Source organism: Synchiropus splendidus, chromosome 17, assembly GCF_027744825.2.
Source record: "Synchiropus splendidus isolate RoL2022-P1 chromosome 17, RoL_Sspl_1.0, whole genome shotgun sequence".
Taxonomy (NCBI): Eukaryota; Metazoa; Chordata; class Actinopteri; order Syngnathiformes; family Callionymidae; genus Synchiropus; species Synchiropus splendidus.
In genome coordinates, this window is record NC_071350.1 from 6,620,347 (window position 1) to 6,640,291 (window position 19,945).

At 43.6% G+C, this 19,945-nt stretch overlaps 1 protein-coding gene and 1 long non-coding RNA gene across 12 annotated transcripts in view; one reads left to right on the forward strand and one right to left on the reverse strand.

The window, feature by feature from the left end:
* Nucleotides 1-19,662, forward strand: part of LOC128748132 (protein turtle homolog B-like) — a 100,455-nt gene extending 80,793 nt beyond the window's left edge. For 3 of the 9 annotated variants that reach the window (XM_053846553.1, XM_053846554.1, XM_053846561.1), the window contains 7 exons: nucleotides 1,304-1,388; nucleotides 3,659-3,823; nucleotides 3,974-4,019; nucleotides 6,096-6,182; nucleotides 7,251-8,888; nucleotides 15,464-15,591; nucleotides 16,371-19,662. In XM_053846553.1, coding sequence (XP_053702528.1) covers nucleotides 1,304-1,388; nucleotides 3,659-3,823; nucleotides 3,974-4,019; nucleotides 6,096-6,182; nucleotides 7,251-8,888; nucleotides 15,464-15,591; nucleotides 16,371-16,585 — 2,364 coding nt within the window. In that variant the 3' untranslated portion in view covers nucleotides 16,586-19,662. Of the gene's footprint in view, nucleotides 1-1,303; nucleotides 1,389-3,658; nucleotides 3,824-3,973; nucleotides 4,020-6,095; nucleotides 6,183-7,250; nucleotides 8,889-9,862; nucleotides 15,593-16,370 lie in introns of those variants that run through there. The other 6 variants (XM_053846558.1, XM_053846559.1, XR_008412752.1 and 3 more) reach the window with 5 other exon arrangements.
* LOC128748133 (uncharacterized) lies at nucleotides 1,113-18,289 on the reverse strand. 3 transcript variants are annotated; one of them, XR_008412755.1, is made up of 4 exons: nucleotides 17,911-18,289; nucleotides 3,641-3,807; nucleotides 1,514-1,643; nucleotides 1,113-1,414 (listed from the first exon to the last, which is right to left on the reverse strand). It is a non-coding gene; the product is annotated as an uncharacterized LOC128748133 (long non-coding RNA). The 3 variants fall into 3 exon arrangements; XR_008412754.1 differs by having other exon boundaries at nucleotides 1,113-1,410; nucleotides 1,527-1,746; XR_008412753.1 differs by having other exon boundaries at nucleotides 1,514-1,746.
* Nucleotides 19,663-19,945: the final 283 nt, after the last annotated feature.

Genomic DNA, 19,945 nt, shown 5'->3' on the forward strand with positions numbered 1-19,945 from the left:
CTTCCCGCTTCATGCAGATGCTTTTATCTCGCTCTCCATCACACAACAGACGCCCACACACAGTTCTCTTCATCTCTCTGTCTCTCTCACACACACAGATACACACGTCATGTTGAGCTCGTGTTACTTTTCAGCTGCCTGTTTCTTACTACACTGATGAGGTTGGACTAAAGGGATATATTTTGGCCTGTGTGTGTATTATTACTCTTGTGTGGACCAATCTTTGACAAGACGCTGATCTTATAGAAGACATTTTGACATTTTGGCCGGTCCACACAGAGTTTTGAGGGTGAAAATATTAAAATAGCTTTGGATGGAAAGCATTACAGTATGTCAATGAGAGGTCCTTATAAAGGAAGAGATACAAGTATGCGTGTGTGTGTGTGCGTGCATGTGTGTTCTTGTACTTCCATCTTTGTGAGAACCTTTATGAATCAAGAGAGTGAGGCCATTTTGGCCGGTCCTCACTCTGTCAAGCCTCATTTTGAGGCTTAAAACTACAAAATGGCCAGGTCATAACTGGGTCATAACTGGGTTTCAGTTTGGTTTGGTTGGTGGAGTAAAGGTTAGGTTTAGCCTTTTGTTTTGGATGGTTAGGTTTAGCGTGAGAGGCTGGGGAAAGGGTTATGTTAATGTATGTCAATGATGGACCTCACTAAGAACGCGTGTGTGTGCTTGTTAATCCTGCCATGTTTGGACCAATTCCTGATAAAACATCCTTGTGGGGACCTTATGCTTTTGCGGGGACCATTTGGCCAGTCCCCACAAGGTTAAGCCTCAATTTGAGGGTCAAAACTTCAAAATAACTGGGTCATTATAACTAGGTTTCAGTTTGGTTCAGAGTCCTCATGTGTTTTGGATGGTTAGGTTTGGGGTGAGAGGCTGGGGAAAGGGTCAAATGTCAATGAGAAACCTCCAAAAGTCCTAACAAGGATTGAAATACAAGAATGTACGTGTGTGTGTGTGAGAGATCCAGTGAACCATGTCTTACATTGTAACCGTGTGTTATACTTATTGCTGTGTCATTTATATAGAGTAAGCATTTTGGATTTTCACAGAGGCATAAATAGACAAAAAAGCTTTAATAGAATTCATGTCCCAGAATCATCCTGAGCATCCGCGGTGACCTGAAATAACCCTTCACTCACAAGCACACCCATGAATTGTTTGGACAATGGCATGATCTACATGAATAACTGTACGAACAGAATGGGAAGGGAAGCTCGGGATTTTCTCTCCCTGTTGATCCAGTTTCCTGTGAGGATTTTGAATGGTCATACTCTTGTTTTGTCGTGCTCCGTAGGAAGCCTGGTACGAGTTCCGCGTCATGGCGGTCATGGATGAGGTGATCAGCGAGCCGAGCAACATAGTTGGAGTTTCAAGTACAGGTGAGGAAGACGGCCTTGAAATCTGCCTTGAAAAAAGGTCATACAATTATTTGCTCTGGCTTTTGAGTTGTGACTTAAGAGATGTGTTGGAAGTGACCAACTCATTGGGTTGTCGTGTCACCTACTGTGTGTGCTGACCTTGATGCCCAACAGAGGGCCCCCAGGTGGCGACGCTGGACGAAGAAGGATCCCCAGATGAACCCTGATTCTCTCTGGAGTGGAATGGTGGATTTGCCTCTCATGTCTCTGCCTCATCTCACAGGAAGCAAATCAGATCACTGAGTCTTTGTGACTTGAGGAAAGTCTTGTGCACAGCTATATGACCTTCATCAGGGCAAGGTCACAGCTACATCTGGACCTGGATGTGCATTTGAACAAACATGAAACAGGATCTGGAATCTTTAGGCCTTTCGTCCATGGACACTTCATCTGGGATCATGTCTGAGTGGAAGCATTGCGCACGCAGCCACTCTAACTTTACATTTCGCCCACTCAGCACTATTGAATTTACATGGCTATCCTGTGCCATCCTGAAGAGGATGACATCATGCTTCTGCCACACAGATTCCACTTCCTCTTTGAGCTAAAAACAGTTCAGGATGCTTTTTTTTCACCCCCCCTCCTCAGCTCAGAAGGGTTTCAGATCTGAAATTAAACCTGTCATGGTGTGATGCTGCTCCTCTGCAGCGGTCACCGGGTTCACATTGCTTAACTCCAGCTGCAGCTGGGACCGTCTCGAGCTCTGCGGTGGGTCTCTGCTTCCCTCTAGCGGTGAAGTGGACCAGCTCGCGTGTCGTGATCAAAGTCTCCTCTCATCCTCGGTTGCTTTGCATTTTGCTGCATCATGTTTCACTGCGGCGTGATTCCAATGGAATCTACGGGAGCTGACGAGGTGCTCCTCGCTTTACTGACCTAGATAACATCGATTCGCCTTTAGAACACCTGAGCACGGCCTAATATCTTCAGCATCTCTGCTGCGATATGAAAGTTAAATCATCATAAATATGTACAAGAGTCAATGTTTGAAACATAAGGGAAGCAAAGCTTGCGACTCTGAAATGAATGTTTTAAATCATTGTATGACAAAGCATCCAAACTATCCAAGTGACAGTGTAACTTATAATGTTATAGTGATACTGGAGTGTATAAAAACCGCAGTAAGTTGCATACTAGTTATTACAATTTAAACATATATATTTCAAATGTGGTGAAAATACAAAACACTGACATGCAGTTGCTCATATTCGTTTGTCCATGTGGATGGAGTAGTTTCCTGTCTGAGTCGCATTAGTCTTTTACCGCCTCCTAGCGGTCATGAGTGGACACGGCAGCATTACATCACCCATTACCTTGGTGTCTTCAGCATCATAATCTCCCTGCCAGCACTTATTTTTGCAAAGACTTGAGCAAGTGAGTCGGTGACCATTGACATGTTTAATTACCAACTGAAATTTTAAAAAAGTAAAAAGAATAACTGAGGGACTTTTCAACGATTTATGTATTTATTTACAGTGGTACTTCAGTTTTCGAATGTCTCGGAATTCGAACAAATCGGAGTTCGAACAAAAAATTCGAGATTTTTTTGCATCTGATTTGGAACGAAAATCCAGAACTTGAATGCCCCCGAAAAAGAAAAAATATAACGTGCGCAAACCGATCAGCTATTGTGTATAACGCAGACTTGTTTTGTCTTCATATTGAGGTGTAAAACCTTTCCTGTCTCCGCACTGGACCGTGGTAGAGTGTCACAGGGGAGGTGCTCGCTCTCCACACCTCCGAGGCTGGAGCGCTCACTCCAGGGTTTGATGTCCTGTTGTGGGCTGGAGCTGGGACAGGGATGAGGCGAGTCTGGGACAGAGCTAAGTGACTTGGTTTATGACTTAGTCACAGCCAAACTGCACAGAAGCGCACATTCAGAGCTGGACACGCACCGGGCACCTCTTCACTTCTGGAGAGACCTCACTCACTCGGCAACCCCTCCCACATGCAGTGGCCACACACATAGAGGAACAGCGCACCTGCAGCAGACACTCTACATTCACTCCTACAAAAGACTATTTTAAGGCTTGGAACGCATTATTTCTTTTTCCATTCATTGTAATGGGAAAAATAGATTCAGATTTCGAACAATTTGCTTCTCGAAGGGCCGTCTGGAACGGATTGTGGTGGAGAACCGAGGTACCACTGTATTTTGTTTGTTTTCATTGGGTAAAAAATAACGTAACTAATCATAGAAGAGAGAATCCACTGACCCAGCTGTGGTCCCACAGACTTCTTCCCTCCTCCAGAAATGGTGGAAGAAACTGGGCTGACCAGGCCAGTAGTCGCGGGCATCGTGGCGACCATCTGCTTCTTGGCAGCGGCCGTGCTCTTCAGTACGATGGCGGCGTGCTTTGTCAACAAGCAACGGCGAAGGAAACTGAGAAGGAAAAGAGGTGAAAGACAACACACTGTTAACCACTGACAAGCTCTGTATCAGGTTTGAATTTGCTAGCATAGAAAATGGGCTGTTTTTAGTCAGTTGAAAAAATAACCAGAGCATCTGCGAACTTCTATCTCATCTGTGTTCTCCTTCTCTCCCCCAGATCCTCCTCTCTCCATAACTCACTGCAGGAAAAGTGTTGAAACTCCGTAAGTCACAACTTCTTTTTTTTTTTTGCGACATCTTGGTACCAATACGCTCAGCTCAGTCCAGGAACTTGTAAATGATGCACCAACTCTGTCATCAACGAGACGGATTCATTTGCAAGGTCCATCATTTGGAGACGCAGCTGTGTGATGTGCCGATAAAATGTAATTAAAAAACATTGATGTGTAGTGTCACTTAATAATGGATACTTTTAAAATGTATCATCAGCAACACATATTCCCGGCTAAATCCAGTGTATTGCTACTTGTCGTATTAACACTTAAATTATACAGTTATGTTGCAACGGCACTATATATATATATATATATATATATATATATATATATATATATATATATGATACGTACAAACAGGTATAAAAACAATGCATGTCAAATGAGGAATGACATAGTGAGTATTTTTGACTTTTTTATGCTTGTATGCAGTATGTTGAGAGATGTTCTGGTCCACTAGGGAATCCAAGAGCAGAAGAGGGCTAAGAAACAAACCTGTGCTACAGTGAAGTGGAAATATTGATTTGTTCAGAGGACTCTGTGTGTCGCTCTTCTGGCTTTGACTCGTCAAGTACACGGTAACAGATTGAAATGCTGAGTCAGCCACTTCTGAGTGAGTCAAGTGCACATGGAGTCACCAAGTGGCAGCATGACTCAGACTTTTGTCTTGTTTAACTGTCCATAGAAGTAGCACTGAAGTACCACGCTTTTCTTACTTGTCACTTTTCTTCTCCTAAAACATGACTGTTTTTCCAAGATGTGTGGAAGTGGACATGTGTTGAGAGGGCTGTTTTGTATGACATCCTTTGAACCACGTCAGTTAGATATGACTTTTTTCCTGTCAATTTATGACAAGTTGATCATTATTTATGCCTTAAACTGTGATTCAACAAAAACAAACCTTGTCGTAATATCTTATTATTGTACAAGAAACTGGGAGATTCTAATAGCAATAGGGAGCTTGTTTTCAGCAACAGGCTGCGGAAACATCCATTTTTGAGCGAGGATTTAGGCCATGGCTCCTTTCACTCTGTTTGTCACTTGCTATATTAAGCACCTCAAAAGACTGTGTGTTTCAGTCGTGAAGCAGGCCGGAGGCTCCAGGCGCATGTCACAACCCTTGCTTGGAAATTTTACGGTAAAGGAAAGTTTTTGGGGCGTCTCATGTTGACACCAAAGGCTGACTTCGCGGTGATATAAAAGCCACTTGTAAACAGTTGCTATCTGACACCTTGGAAGTGAGAATGGGTTGACTTCATAAAAGATAGTGAGTCAAGGTCATGAGCAGTTAAGGTACGGTTCTATATATCAATATATATATTAGCAGAGTAGTAACAATGAGAGCCGTTTTGACTGACTATATAGTCAGTCAAAAAGGCCCCTGCTCTCGGAGCAATATATATATATATATATATATATATATATATATATATATATATATATATATATATATATAGTCACAGTGGTTGATCGCTACGCCATTGTTCCGCCTCCACAGCCGGTCAGCTGAGCAGTGCAGCACTCCAGGAACAGAAGTGGGAAGAAGAAGAAGTATGAATATATATTGACGAAAACAGCGCATTTTAGCACTTTGATGTCAATAGCTGTCTGTACTTTCATTGGTCTGATGCAATAAGGCGAAATCTTGCTGTTGAGCTTGTGGTTAGATATGACTGTATCTCGCTGTGCGACTTCTCTTGTCAGACAGCCGTTCAAAGGGCCAGACACCCTGCCGAAAGAGCCACATGAACCCTGTCCTAGAGGGCTGCTACGCTGCAAAAGCACTGGGGAGAAGCCTGGTACATACTGTATATGACGCTATAGGACCTTGCCCTGGCTAATGATCGGACTGAAGTACTTGCTTGTTATACTCCAGTGGACACAACATTTTTTCCGGTTTGCCAAACAACACATTAGCTCAATTGCTTACTTCATTGTCAATGAAGTCCTTCATTGACCTGCAAACTCCATCGTCAAGCGTGGGAGTGGTTAAGACTGACTGAGCCGACCTTGTACCTCCTCGTCCTCTCCACTTCTTACTCTCTCGTCTCCCCACTTCTGCAGGAGTCCACTTACTTTCATTCCCAGTATTGATCCTTACTGGGAGGGGCTGGACGCAAGCAGGTACACAGCCCAATCCTCCAGTCCTCTGTGAGTGTACCAACCCAGTGTTCCGACGCACCCAGTCTGAAAACTCCTGCACTTGGTCGAGCCCCAGCACCATAGAGTCTGCTCCTGGCTGCATGCTCTTTGTGGTCTTTGAAAACGATGAAACACCAGTGGTCAATTACTAGTTAAAGTTTCCCTGGATTGTACTCCATGAACAAAGTGTATGGTCATATGTTCCTAACTGAAGTAAGTCTTCCAGAAAAAGCATCAAGTCACAGGAGGAAAACAGTCCTTGCGTACGGGCGTTTGCACTGTCACTGTTCCTCTCACACCTTCCCTTTGTCTACCTGACCTTTTGTTTTTCCCCTTCACCGATGTGAACACTGAACACGGGCTATGCCTATCATCTAATGTGATTGCTATTTGACACTAATACTGCTGTGGTTGTAAAACAGTGGTGTCCAAACCAGTCCCCCAAGGGCCGGAGTGGTGCTAATTTTTGTTCCAACCCATCAAGCACAAATAGTTTTCAAGTTTCAGCTGGAACACCAAACAGCAGACTGACCGTCAACTGACTAGACTCTTAAGAAGGTGGCCTCTCGATTGGTTGGAACAAAAACCTGCCCCCACTGCTGCCCTTTGTGGAACAGTTTAGACACGCCTGTTCCAAACACTTTTTTGAAGGGACAGGACTGTGTGTCCTCAGCTATTGCTTACCAGCTAGGGAATAGACAGAATATTTGGACCAGCATTAGGGAAATTCGAAGGTGGTCGTGCAGAGCATCCAGTGCAACTCAGAACTCAAAACAGGTGCTCCACACCTCGGGAGGTCGCATTTGGAGAAGGAGTGGTGGTGGGATTTTCAGTAGCGGCACAAGGTTACGTTGACGGTTAATATTATCAGGCAAGGCACTCGTACATCCAATACACAGTGCTAATTCACTGTGTAAAACCCCATCTAAAAAAAAAAGCCCTCCCTCATGCCTTGGTGTATCAGGAAGGGAAGGCTTGCTAAGTTGGCAGGAGCAGGTATAACATTGGCAAACCTTCTGTTTGCTGTATCCAACACTTTGTTTCTATTGTTCATGAAGTCAAATTTGTTCTTTCTAGGTCTTCGTCTGGAAAAGGGAGCCCGGAGAGCGTTCGTTCAAAGGCCTCACCGTCTGAGTCCTCTGAAGATAGCCACGACCCACGTGGGAGGAAGCCCCCTACAAGTCCGGGAAGGAGGGAGGAGTTGTCCTTATACAAGAAGACCAAAAGAGCAATAACAAGCAAGAAGTACACTATCTCAAAACACGAACCTGAAGCAACAACACCCATTGAACTCATCAGCCGAGGCCCAGACGGACGCTTTGTCATAGACCCAACTGATGCAGAAATGTCTGTGAAGCCCAGACGAATTGAGGGCTTTCCATTTGTCGAAGAATCTGACCTTTACCCTGAATTTCGGCAGTCAGACGAAGAAAATGATGACCTTAGGCCTCTGCCACCAGTCATGGCACCCCTTCGGCCTCATCAGGTTTCCCCAATTTCGAGTCAGGAGTCCTATCTACAACCTCCAGCCTACAGCCCTCGTTTCCACAGGCCCTTCGAAGGTATGACCATCATGGAGAGCAGTCGGCTCCAGGCCACTGGACAAATCCGAGGCTCACTCCATCACAGGGCTTTCTATGGCTATCTAGGTCCCTCCGGGGATCGTGAACCTCCACCTCCCTTTTACTTACCCGATACAAGCCCACTCAGTTCTGTGATGTCCTCCCCGCCTTACCTTGCTGAAGCTCCGTTTGGTCATCCTATAATTCCTGAAGAAATGACGGAGGGTGATTTCTCACAATATGCCGTCTCTGGCTTTCCACTTCCCTATACTCTTACATCGTCTTCTCGTTCTCCAGAGATTTGGCAGGGACTGGATTTTACCTTTGCTAGTTTGGAGGGGCCCCAATTCATTTTTCCACCACCGCACCCTTTGCATCTACGCCACGACTCGCCATACCCCCCTGCACCTCACGTTCTTCCCCTGAGTGCTTTCCAACCTTCCCCTCTCCCAATGCCAACCTATCCAGCTGTGCTGCCACTCGAGGCTCCAAGAACCCTTTCGTACAAATCTCCCAGCAAAGCAAAGCCTCATGGTTCCCCAGCCAGGCATTTAGCTATGCAAGAGGAACAGTTAGGGCAGCTACGACACACAAGTCACACTATGGGTGTTCCAGTTTTGCCTTATTCAAGCCCATTGGCCCACATTGTCCCGAGTACATTTAGTAGCCTGGACACTCGATGGTTTGAAACCGCACCCAGATTTAGTCCAAGACAGGCTCGGAGGATGGATTCTGGTGTGCATCAGGTGGTCCTCCAACCCTCTCGTCTATCACCGCTCACCCAAAGCCCCCTTAGTTCTCATCAGGGCTCCCCTGAGATTGTTGTACGTCCCAGACCCCGTCCGAGCATTATTCAACCTTCCATACCTCCAGAGATGTCTGAGATTACACTCCTCCCTCCTTCCACAGCTAGCTTCTCAAGAAGATCTTCCCCTTCCTCTTCACCTGCCCAAGGCCACGGTAGCAAAAGGGCAAGTCCGAACTACCGTACCCACATGACCTATGCCACCACTGCAGCCAGCTATCCAGTTTCCCAGTCCCCATCACCTCCCATGGAAAGCAGCAACTTATTTGGGCAGATACGATCTCAAAGGAGGACTGAGGAGGAGATCCTTCCATCTGAGCACTCTCCATCCCAATTGTCCACTTCAGGGTAGGTGCAGTAGGCATGCAATAAGGGACACCATATGAGGCACCTGCTCCAACCCATAAAGCTTTGATGTGTGAATTTGCTCAAACATTTATGTCTTAACAATCCATATATACATTTTTAAGTTTCTTCTTTGGTGTGCTCTTCCTTGAATTTGGTAAAGCTATGAATGATTTCAAGCACAAATGAAATTCCATCGCCATATTTTTTAATAGTACTGAGGCTTTATATTGTAAAAGCTGCTTTTCATGCCAAAAAGTCATCTGTGAAGCATTGTTTAAAATCCAAAAACAAAACAATTGCTCCCCAATAACCAAGCAAGTGATGACGTGGTGTCGTCGTAGCAATTTGATGGCAACAAGTCTATGCTTCACAGAATCAAATTTTCATACATTTTGGGGCTAACTGTGATATTTAAAGAGTTATTTTATACCCATTTGTACCTTACTACTTGGCATAGCCCCAAAAAGTCTGAGAGCCCATCATTCCAGGGTCCCTGTTTTCCATTTGTATCATGCATTGCCCAGTTTTCACTGCGTAGGAGAACCAGAGTATATCCATTCAAAGTATTTCCTATAAAAAAAGACAGAAAAAAACTCCCATTTATGTCTAGTGCCAAGCGTTTGATGATGCCTTTATCATGCAGAGGGATGCTTAAGAAGAGTTCATCTTGGCAGGCCCTGCGGCCCATCCTCAGCCTTAGTAACCTGTAACTTCATAACTAATTCTCCCTCCCCATCAGCCCTCCCCAATTTTCCCCACCCCTGTCCTTTGACTCATCCCTTTCCTTAACACATTCTAATGCCCGAGGACATCCCCAGGTGTGGTCACCAATGGAAGGTTGTTGGGCAAAGTGTGTCACAGGGCCTGTCCGCTTCTCATGTACTGCAATGTCTCCATCATTATGAATTAGGGGCAGTGTGGTGGTTCTTGATGGCTCCTGGAGTCTTACCTGCTTTGTTTTTGATTGATCTCAGCTATCTGGGCAGCGTTGTTGTGACCAGGTCCTCTACACCACAATAGGTAAGGGTTGGATCCATGTCTGAAAGGGGGGGGTTAGCAGGTGGGACTTTTTTGATCACCTCGTCCTTTAAAGGGGAATACAAGACGTCAAGTCTTTGACTTGTTCCTTCCTACAGCCAGCCGTCTCATTTCAGTAGTCTTTGAGTTCCCTTTGTTTTCTTTTTGTTTTCTGTTTTCTCAAAGTTGCTATGCATTTTATGTTTCGCAGTCTTCAGTACAGGATGTATTCCGACTGACAGGCTTCTGTTAGCTCAGTGTTTCAGGTCAGAGAGGCAACACCAACATGATATCATGCTTGAGTCGTTTGCTAACTGAACTATCAGTAACCTTTCCACCTCTTTACTCAAGACTAACTTACTACGTAAGGACAGTTAAGCCCGAGCAGGATTTCAAAAAATATAAATATTTCATGTGAACAATTGAAATGTGTTCCTCCAGAATGGCAAAGTAGCATCTGGATTTGAAATAGATGGAGAGCAATTACCAATTCAATGGCTTGAGTTGGAGTGTACGTACTACATGTATTTCTACTCATTTTACCACTTGTATGATGAAAACAGTAGTATAATACTGTGAGTTTTCACCATGAAGTTGGAAGTTTTTTGGTCAATTGGAACCCTTTCTAGTTCCCGTCCCATAATAAGAAGTGCAACAACTATATATATATATATATATATATATATATATATATATATATATATGTTTTTTTACCACCATACTTCTGAACTGGTTTAAACAGGCTTCATACCAGGCCTATACTATCACTGACAACTCTAGTGTCATTTTTTACAACCCTTTTATATAAAGTGATGCAACAATGATGAATGGCTAGTTACTTACCATTGCTACTGCTACTTAGATTGCACAAGAGTACTAACTGAGCCTCGAAGCACCGTAACTTTGATCAGCACGTGTATATTGGGCAGAAGCCAGTTTCACTAGAATTGGTTTGAGTAGGGGTGGCGAGTGTTGGACGTTCATAAGGAGCTCAGCTATGGACAGTGAGGGTCTTTTACCTGTGTCCCTATCCTGATAGTGATCTTAGCATCGTGCTAAGGGTTAGTTTGCTTTAGTTTTTCAATGGATGGGAGGAGTTATTTTGTTCATAGTCCTACATTCTTCTTGTCTTCTCCCTCAACTTTCTAGGTCTTTTTTCTGTACTGTTGACACAAATTTTCCTGCGTTCCAGTCTAGAGTACAGAGTGATTGAGGACCTCTACGTCCTTAGAAAGGACAGTTCGGATTTTTGCCTTTGCGGACAGCAGTTTGGAGGAGTCACTGCTGTCTGCCTCCTGTCACTGTTGACTGAAGTATCTCAGAACTTCCAGCTCCTTGGTCCAGGTCTTGGCCTTTGGTTACATATGAACAAAGAGAAGCCAACAGCACATGAAGTGACATAGGCCAAAGCCGTACTTGTTGAATGACAGCCTCTACCACTGGCCTTAGAGAGCCAGTGTTTTGTTTGCGAGTGGTTGCAGTAGTGTATGTTTGAGGAAGGTAATCATCTCCATGTGTGGTCTATGAGACTGGATCACATTCTATTTGCCTTTTCCTTATGTAGAAGAGATTCTGGTTTGTGCAAAAGTGGTTGATTCATGACCAGCCAAGAAGAAATCTTGGATGTGAAACGATGGATCATCCGTTTGCATATGATCCATTGACCCTAAGCCAATGCCCTTAGAGACATTCCGCTGTCGTGTTCTTAGGACTAGCAGAATTAGCAGGACTGCGGACCCAGATACTGATGCAGTCACATGCACCTTACTTTTTAAAAACATCAGCGTAAACAACACGCAGAAGATGTTATGTTGATGTAGTACGTTAGTAAGTAATTTAACATGGATTTGAAAACATTTATGGGCTGATTTCCTAAAATCCTTTGTTGCTCTAGGAATGGGCGATACATTTTTATCCACAGTTCATCGCTGAATGCAGTCCCCAGGATGAGAATGAAATATCACAATACATGTGAGAACTTAGAGCGTTGGCTTTGCATGTTACGCCATGTCGCTTAAACCCATGTCGCTGTAAACCCAGACTATAAGGCGCTACTTTTTTCTCGCGGTCTGAACCCTGCAGCTTACACGACGATGCGGCTAATACATGGATTTTTACGCTGGATGCTCCAAATGATCGACCACTGATTATGAAAGGCTGATATCGGCGTCATCGGTGAATGCTCATTGCTGATCACAAAATCTGTTCACATGTGACAGCCGGCGCTCTGATGAAGCACCGCCCGCGGTTTGCGAAGCGCACAAGCATGTTAAAAGGCGTCAACGCCACAAATTCAACATTATTTAAAACACCAGCACTAGACGGAGCACAGAGAGTGTTCTGGTTCACATGACAGTGAAACTGCAGGAACCAGCGGTCACTCGCAGACACTCGCCGGTCTGAGCGTGACATTCGGAACGGAAAGCATATTACCCAAGAAATAATCATTAATTTCACCGCGCCAGATGAGCAGCCTTTCTCGGGTGTCGTTTTAAGATGGAATCAACCGCGACCGAATCCGCTGCTGTTTTGTGTGTGTCAGATGCAGTGTTCGCGGTCCACCAGCTGAATCTGAAACTTTTGCAAATGTCCAGAGTGGGAACTTTCATGAAAGAGGTTGAAGACAGCTGCTTCCGCTGAGTGCTCTCCCTGTCTTTCGGAGCATCCGTAGTTCAGCCTCATGCTGGCAAAAATATTGAGCCTCGTCACATCAAACCGATGACGTCACGGGCGTTTTATTTACCTTTAAAGCGCTCAAATTTCACCTGCGTGACCGCAGCTCTTCCAGCAGAGGCGGTCTACTGAAGGGTGAAAACAGTGCTTTTTGAACACTTTAGATGTAAATAAGACGTGAGGAGTTCATAATTGAACAAGTCTCGCGACAACGCAACACTGCACTGTTTATCAAAAACAATCTTGAAACAAGGGTGCATCCGAGGACGTCGGCAACATTTTTCCATCCACTGAGTTAGTGAATACATTTGAAACACAGTACACAAAGACCCAAGTTCTGCTTGAAACATTTGCCTCAGGATTTCTTACTTAGACTATGAGTGACCTGTAATGTCTAGTATTTCCTTCATGAGAACATTCTGAATCGCGTGTCAAATTGCATTTTCTTTGTAGCAAAATGATTCGTTGAAATGCAAACCTTCGCATGCTGTCTTGATAAATTCCTCTGTACGTATTTTAGCATGAGCTAACACATCTTTAGCACGCACCTTTAGCAAATCTGCCCCTAAATGTGTGTCTCCCAGTTGTTGTTTTGTTGTTTCAGTACTGCCTTTCAGTACAGAGTACAGAACTTGTATCCACATTCGATTTCATTCCGACTCACATTCAAGATTGTCTTATGAAAGTTAGTGCATTTGTCCCGTTTGTTACCACATCCATCACTAAAAGGCTGCAGAATTCTTATCATTCGCAGATGACACTTAACCTTCTTAGCATTCTCCTCAAGCGTGACACAACATATTCTTGTTAGAGACCTACAGGTGCTATTGACCTGTGACACCTTAGCTTCTATAGAATATTAGCTACAGGTGATCTCCCAAAGATCTATGTCAGTAAGGTACATTCTTGGACTTGCTGTTCAGTCTTATCTTCAGAGTTATGCCAGAACTGTTACTCTTATAGTCCAGAAGAGGTTTAGATACCAGCTCATGGACCATGACCAGAACTACCGACCTACATTAGCTACATTTTCTCCGAACTTGTTTGAATCCACAGAGTGTAGCATCCGCTTTAGCAATGGGGCAAAGTGCCCCTAAATCTAGTTTCAACTCAAACCTAAGCAAGTCCCCCACAACAACACTCGTACAAGTTAAGGTGCTTAGGCTTTGAGGACTGCCTCTGTTTTAGCAACTGTCCGACGAAGTGCTTTTGAATGTATTCCCCTTTAAAGTCGTGTTCCATGTGCAAACTGCCATGCATGCCATTGCTAAATATTGCTGTTCCGTTTCAAAAAAAAAAAAAAAAAAAAAAAGAACCAACGCTCCGGATAAATTCTTGTTACATTTGTTGTCCAAGTGCTTCGCTTTTCTTTGGCATATTTTTCATTATGTGACTGTTCCCGAGTAGTCATTTCCCTCCCGCCATCTCTCCCCCTGTCAGCATGGTGAAGCCCATTGTAGACAGTATCCATGTCTATGGAAACATATTGATGATGCTTTGTTGCTCAGCTGTGATTCTCCCCCTCTACTAACAGCCTTCAGTTTCTTTCTGCAGTCACAGTGGGAAGATGGCCTCTTTGTAATGCTCTTTGTTTGCTGTGCGTTGAGAACAGTGCAGCACAGTGTGTGTGCGCACGTGTGTCAGAACTCTCTAAGCTGCCATGTTGTAAGTCACTTCCTGGGAAAACTATTCAAGTATTACTCGGCATCTGTTGCTTTCAGAGAGATTCAGTGTTCTAGAAAATATATCCAAGTTCAGTTAATATAATATATTTCATATATATATATATATATATATATATATATATATATATATATATATATAGGTAGTTTTCTCTCTGAAATCAAAGGTGCAGTTTTTCTTCAGTTGAACAGTGTAATCTTTTCTATGAGGTAACTATGCTAGCAGCGGATCTTAGCTAGCTTAGCTTGCATCTCATTTGGTTGACTATTGTTCGGATCAATTTGAGCCTCACACCGACGAAAAGTCGTCCCTTCTCTTGCTTTCATGAATGGAATCATGATGAGAAACAAAAAAAAGTACAAAAAAGGGACAAAAAAATACTTGAACTAAGACCACAACTTGCTATTTTGCAAACACCTTTTTTTTAAGTTTTTTTGAGGTGAGGTTCCTTCCTTTTTTTAGCAAACTCTTCTATACATTTATCTGTGGCTGACTGCGAAACAAGCAACACAGACTGATAAACAGGCAGCTGGACGACTATTGAAGTGGATGAGGACTTGCACTGACACCCAATAAACTGTTGAGGGCAGCATCTACTCCAGCTGTAAAGATGCAAAAATTTTTTTTTTTAAGTAATTAAAAAAATAAAATAAATTAGAATAAGAATAAAAGAATAAGAATAAAGACTTATTTTAATACAATGTCGAATTGTTGCAGTTGCAAAATACAGCCCTTTCCTCCCTTTATATCGTATGTGTTGGAAATATAATGTATTAGTGGCCTTTGACTTTTAAGTGTGATGTGTGGAACTGATGACATGGACACAACCACTGGATCATGATTCCATTCAGAAGCATCCAGAGGGACAACGTCGCGCAGAGTTGGATGCTCTTGACTGGTACTGTGTGTTCCTAAAAGGACCAAACGCATTTACGGTATTCAAATTGACCTTAGAGAGTGTAATGGCTGGCAGCTTTCAGACAGCGTAAAAGGGTTTGGTTCTCATCTCACTGTGCATCGAAAACAACTTCAGGCGTCTCGCATTGATCCTCTGGCCATGTGCTGCGCCTCCTGCTTTAACTCCAGCTGCTGAGGTTGTGTGGGTTCATGAGTTTGTCTAGACTTCAGTGCACTTCCGTTGCTTGGCCTGGAGTTGCCCATTTTCCCCTCTCTGTCTTCTTCTCTTTCCATCTGGCATCCAGAAAACGTCGAGGTGCGCCGAGTGCCCTTTCGGGGTCTGAGAGGATTGATGCACTGAGATACCAACGTATCAAGAAGGCCAAGAAGATGACAATGAACAACAATAACTCCAAGAGCCGAAAGAAAACAGGTCAGTCTTTCACCACACCTTTGATTCATGATAAAAGACCCTTGGACCTTCGACTCATGTGTAGAAAGCACTGAATATGATGTGTGCCCTGTCAACTCTGTGCAAACTCCCAGCCAAGATCCTGCAAATAAACATTCTCTAGCTTTGTTGAGATGGTCTGGACTGAGCTGGTGATCTCTACCACAGGAGGGCAACGTTGTAAGGACATAAAAAAACGGCACTGAAAGAACCCATGCCGCTGCCAAACTGATCATTTCCACCCCAATTTTTTAGCCAATATTATTGCCATACATGTCGTATAAAAATAGAATTTTCAATGAGGTCAGCGTCATAGAGCTCTAGAAACACATAGACCTGTGCAGAAAAAGACTTGCACAGCAGAGAACTAGTGGTTGCAATATTCAGTCTGGTTCTGTTAACACCAGTGGTGGACCATATTACTGCAGAGCCATGGGTGCGGCATATCACTGGGCCAAAACATGTCTATATTCAGGAATGGTAGCCAGTTCTAGAGCCAGACCTGAGAGTGTTTTGACATATGTTCTACATGAAGTTATTTTGTTTACAAACCAATGAGGTAATAAACAAACAGAGCTCTAGTACATTAAAAAAATGGTCAGAGAAAACTAAAAAAAGGAAACTCTGAAACTATCATCAACCCTTACTCTAGAGTTTAAAAAAAATCTTCATTCAGAAATGCCTCTGAATAACTCTGAGTCAGTAGCGAATGCGCCACTACTGGCACCAACCTGCCTTGCGTCTGGTCTGCCCCCTCTCAGGTGTCTCCACCTCTCAGACCCAGCAGGCCTACACCTCTCAGGTACTCCAGCTCGAAGAAGCTCTCTACCTCCGCAAGAAGAAGAAACGGCCCATCCTCCACGACCCATACACCCGCTTCTCTGCCCTTCTGTACCGCCGGCCGCCGCGGGAAGACCAGAAGGCTATTTTGGCCAGCGTGGACAACATAGACTTAGACCACGCCACGCTGCTCTGAAACGCCGCGAGGACGAGGTCACAATAATGCCTGCATTCCAAAAAGCGCCCCCCAAAAACACCAACACAGAGACGTGTTCAAAAAGGGAACAGTACCCGGTTTCAGCATCACACCTGGAATAACTCAATATTACACTTCGTAAGGCCCAAAACATCCTGTGTTGCTTTAATCTGGTACGACTCCCTCAATGTTGTTAGACTTTTAGAGATCCACACCTACTCAACAGTAGCCAGCGTCATAAAGATTTACTCCAGTGCAAAAAAAAAAAAAAAAAAAAAAAACTTTCCATGAGCATTGTTCATTTGAAGCTCTTCCAAGCAGGTTTGATGGCGGTGTCCGAGCGCTGAGTGTATTCAACAAAACAAAACAAAGCCACAGGTTTACAGCAGCAACCTCCGCTGGCTCCGGCTCCAGCTCACAATCCAAACTTGCCTCAAAGCAACCGCTCTCTTCACTTCCTGCCAAATATACCTCAGAGCACACGACACGAGAAAACAGAGGAGCGTCAGCCAGCAGAAAGAACGCCACACTTTTTACTCTTCGTTTGACTTGTTTTGCCTTATACGCCACAACCGCGACTTCCTTTTGCACTGGAGCCAAATCTTTCCAGCGATGTGTGTGTGTTTCTTTGTGTCTGCAGTTCTCTAGCTAGAGCGAGCATCGTCGGAGTAGTCCATGTGAAGAAGAAGCAGAGAGTTTGACTTTGTGCCATACAACACCATAGTATTTTCATAGAGGGCAGAGAGAAGTACGGCTTTCTTCGGCCTTAATGGAGCTTTGCCTGCTTCACTTTGTTTTTCTTTTGTTTTTTGTGTGTGTGCACGCGCATGTGAGCAGCTGCTTGTGTTGGCCAGTTTTTTTTTTGTTTTTTTTTTTATGAACCTTTTATTTGTTTTTAACATTTTATATGAACATATTTAAAATACACTTGACTGGATAGAAAAAAAGGTTTGGGATGGAACAGTCTGCACCTTTATGATTTTAGCACTGAGCTTTTTTTGCACTTCCATTCAGATCGAAATCCGAAAGAAAAAGTAAAAATGGTTTTGTTTGTTTGCCGACTGGTTACAAACTCTTGCTGGACTGTCATGAGGCCTGGACTCCGGTGGCTTATGAAGCGTCAGATTTCCACCTCCTCTGACCTGACAAGTCGGAGAGAGCTAGCTCGCTAGCGCCATCCGTCCACTCCGCCCGTCTCAGTCTTTCCTTTCAGAGATCACTGACTGAGGCTGGTGCACGCGAGCGTTATTATTTTAGCATCACCCAAGCTCTTCTCTACTCGGCTGCTCACTTGACATACGGCTAACAACAATCGAGAAACTCACCGCATTGAAGATCTTCTGTGGTGAGATAAAACAGCATCACATATTTGATCAATGGTGATGATGTCTAACAGCGGGCCGCCATTTTATCGTGTTTAAAGAAGAGCAAACGTGCATCTGCAGAAGATTCATGGTTTCATTTCTGGTTCCTTTTGGTTTGGTTTGGAGGGTGGAATTAGTCCTTTGATAATAGATGTGTCCCAATGACATGACTTCATTTCTCCTTCGTACGGCTCAACATCTGAGGACTTAGTTTCAAAGTCAGACACGGCGCAACAAAACGCAGTGTCACATCATGAAACTGTGCCACTGCACTAAAATAGCCTTAAAGCTAACACCACTGGCTTTAAAGTTCCAATCCACCCAAAGCAAAAAAAAGAGTTGATATATATATTTAGCGGTCTGAAACCATGCAGGTTGCTTTCTTCAAATTACCAGCAGGTGGCGGTGGTGGGCTGTGGCCACCGTCACGCCTCGTGATGGGCTTATGAGGCTTCATGAAACAGTGCCGGATTTGAACCACCATTTTAATGAAACCTTACTTAATTTGCGCCTCCTACTGAGATCTGAAAATGAGGACACTGTTTCATGAAGCTTCATCACTAGTAATGAGTCCATGTCAATGAGTGGTGCAAGAATCAAATGAAATGACTCACACTTGCTGCTCAGTCAGAATGTGTTTACACACACGACCAAACAAGATGGAGGCAAAGTGTATCAAAACATTAGCAACATTAGCGATGGGCTTCACTCCCATTTTTTTCTTTTTTCTTTTAACGTTAGGTCAAATCTTAAGTCGGTTGATGTTGAAATACCAGTGCGGAGTGTTTCAGTGGGAAATAAACCCTACAAAAACAGTTGATCTGAGCACCATCCAGACCAGCTCAAACGCTTCACACAAACCGATCGGAGTTGTCATGTGACGTGGCACCATGAAGCAATACCTAGTTGCAAACAGCAGAGAAACAACTCGCACAAAAAAAAAAAAACAATAATAAAAATGTAGACATTTTTTAAAATGATGGCGGAAAGTTTCGCTCCGACCATCATGTCTACACACGTGTGCGAACAATACACATCTGACGATTGGACAAAAGACAAACACACTTGTATATAATATCTGAAATAGGAAGAATAAGCGTGTCATATCTATTTTTTGTAGAGGACAATGTGACGCACACACTGGAGACTGAGTGGATGTGGCTAGTGTAGGTTCAGTTGCGTGTGAAAACACAATGTCCAAACGTGACTGACGTTCTAAATGCTAGAATCTATTTATAGAATTTACTATCATAGAGACTGGAAATATATATAAATGAATACATATATATATATTGTCATGACACCAAAATGGTAACACAAGTATCTATATTTGAGGACAGTACTTGTTTTCAAGAATGTATAAGTCTATAATCTATTATTTTTTATACTTTTGTTGCTTTCTATGGTAGCGACGCAGGATCTCACACCGAGTAGATAGAAAACATGTTGCAGGCTTTTTAAGTCGTCGACGGAAAACACTAGTTTTATAACAATGTCCACGTGGCGTGCGTGTGTATAGCAAATGTATCTGTGGGACTCCTGCTCACCACATTTGTCGTTTTTCGGGGCATTTCAAGGCGATTTCTTTTCAGTCATGGAGTCGCAATGACGACGAGCTTGAATAAAAAAAATTAGGGGTTTTGTAATCGACAGCGACCGAAGGTCGTCGGAGGAATTCAGTGCTGTACATTTGCCAAAAAAAAAAAAAAACAACCTGACAACTGGTGCTAAAAACATCTGTGGTGCTGTTTTTATGTTCGCAGGCTTCAGACAAAGTGTAGCTACACAATCCTGTACTGTACCATGGGGTTTGGGGGTGTGGGGGGCTTCTGATGGGGTTTGGTTGTAATAGAATGCACACTGAAGCATTTGGCGTTCACATGAGAAGAAGCGGTCTGAATACATGAGATTTTTTTTTTTGAGAAACAAAAACACACTTGTGTGCCGGTTTTGTTGATGATAAAATAATTCATTCATCCATTTTTTTTACTTTCAA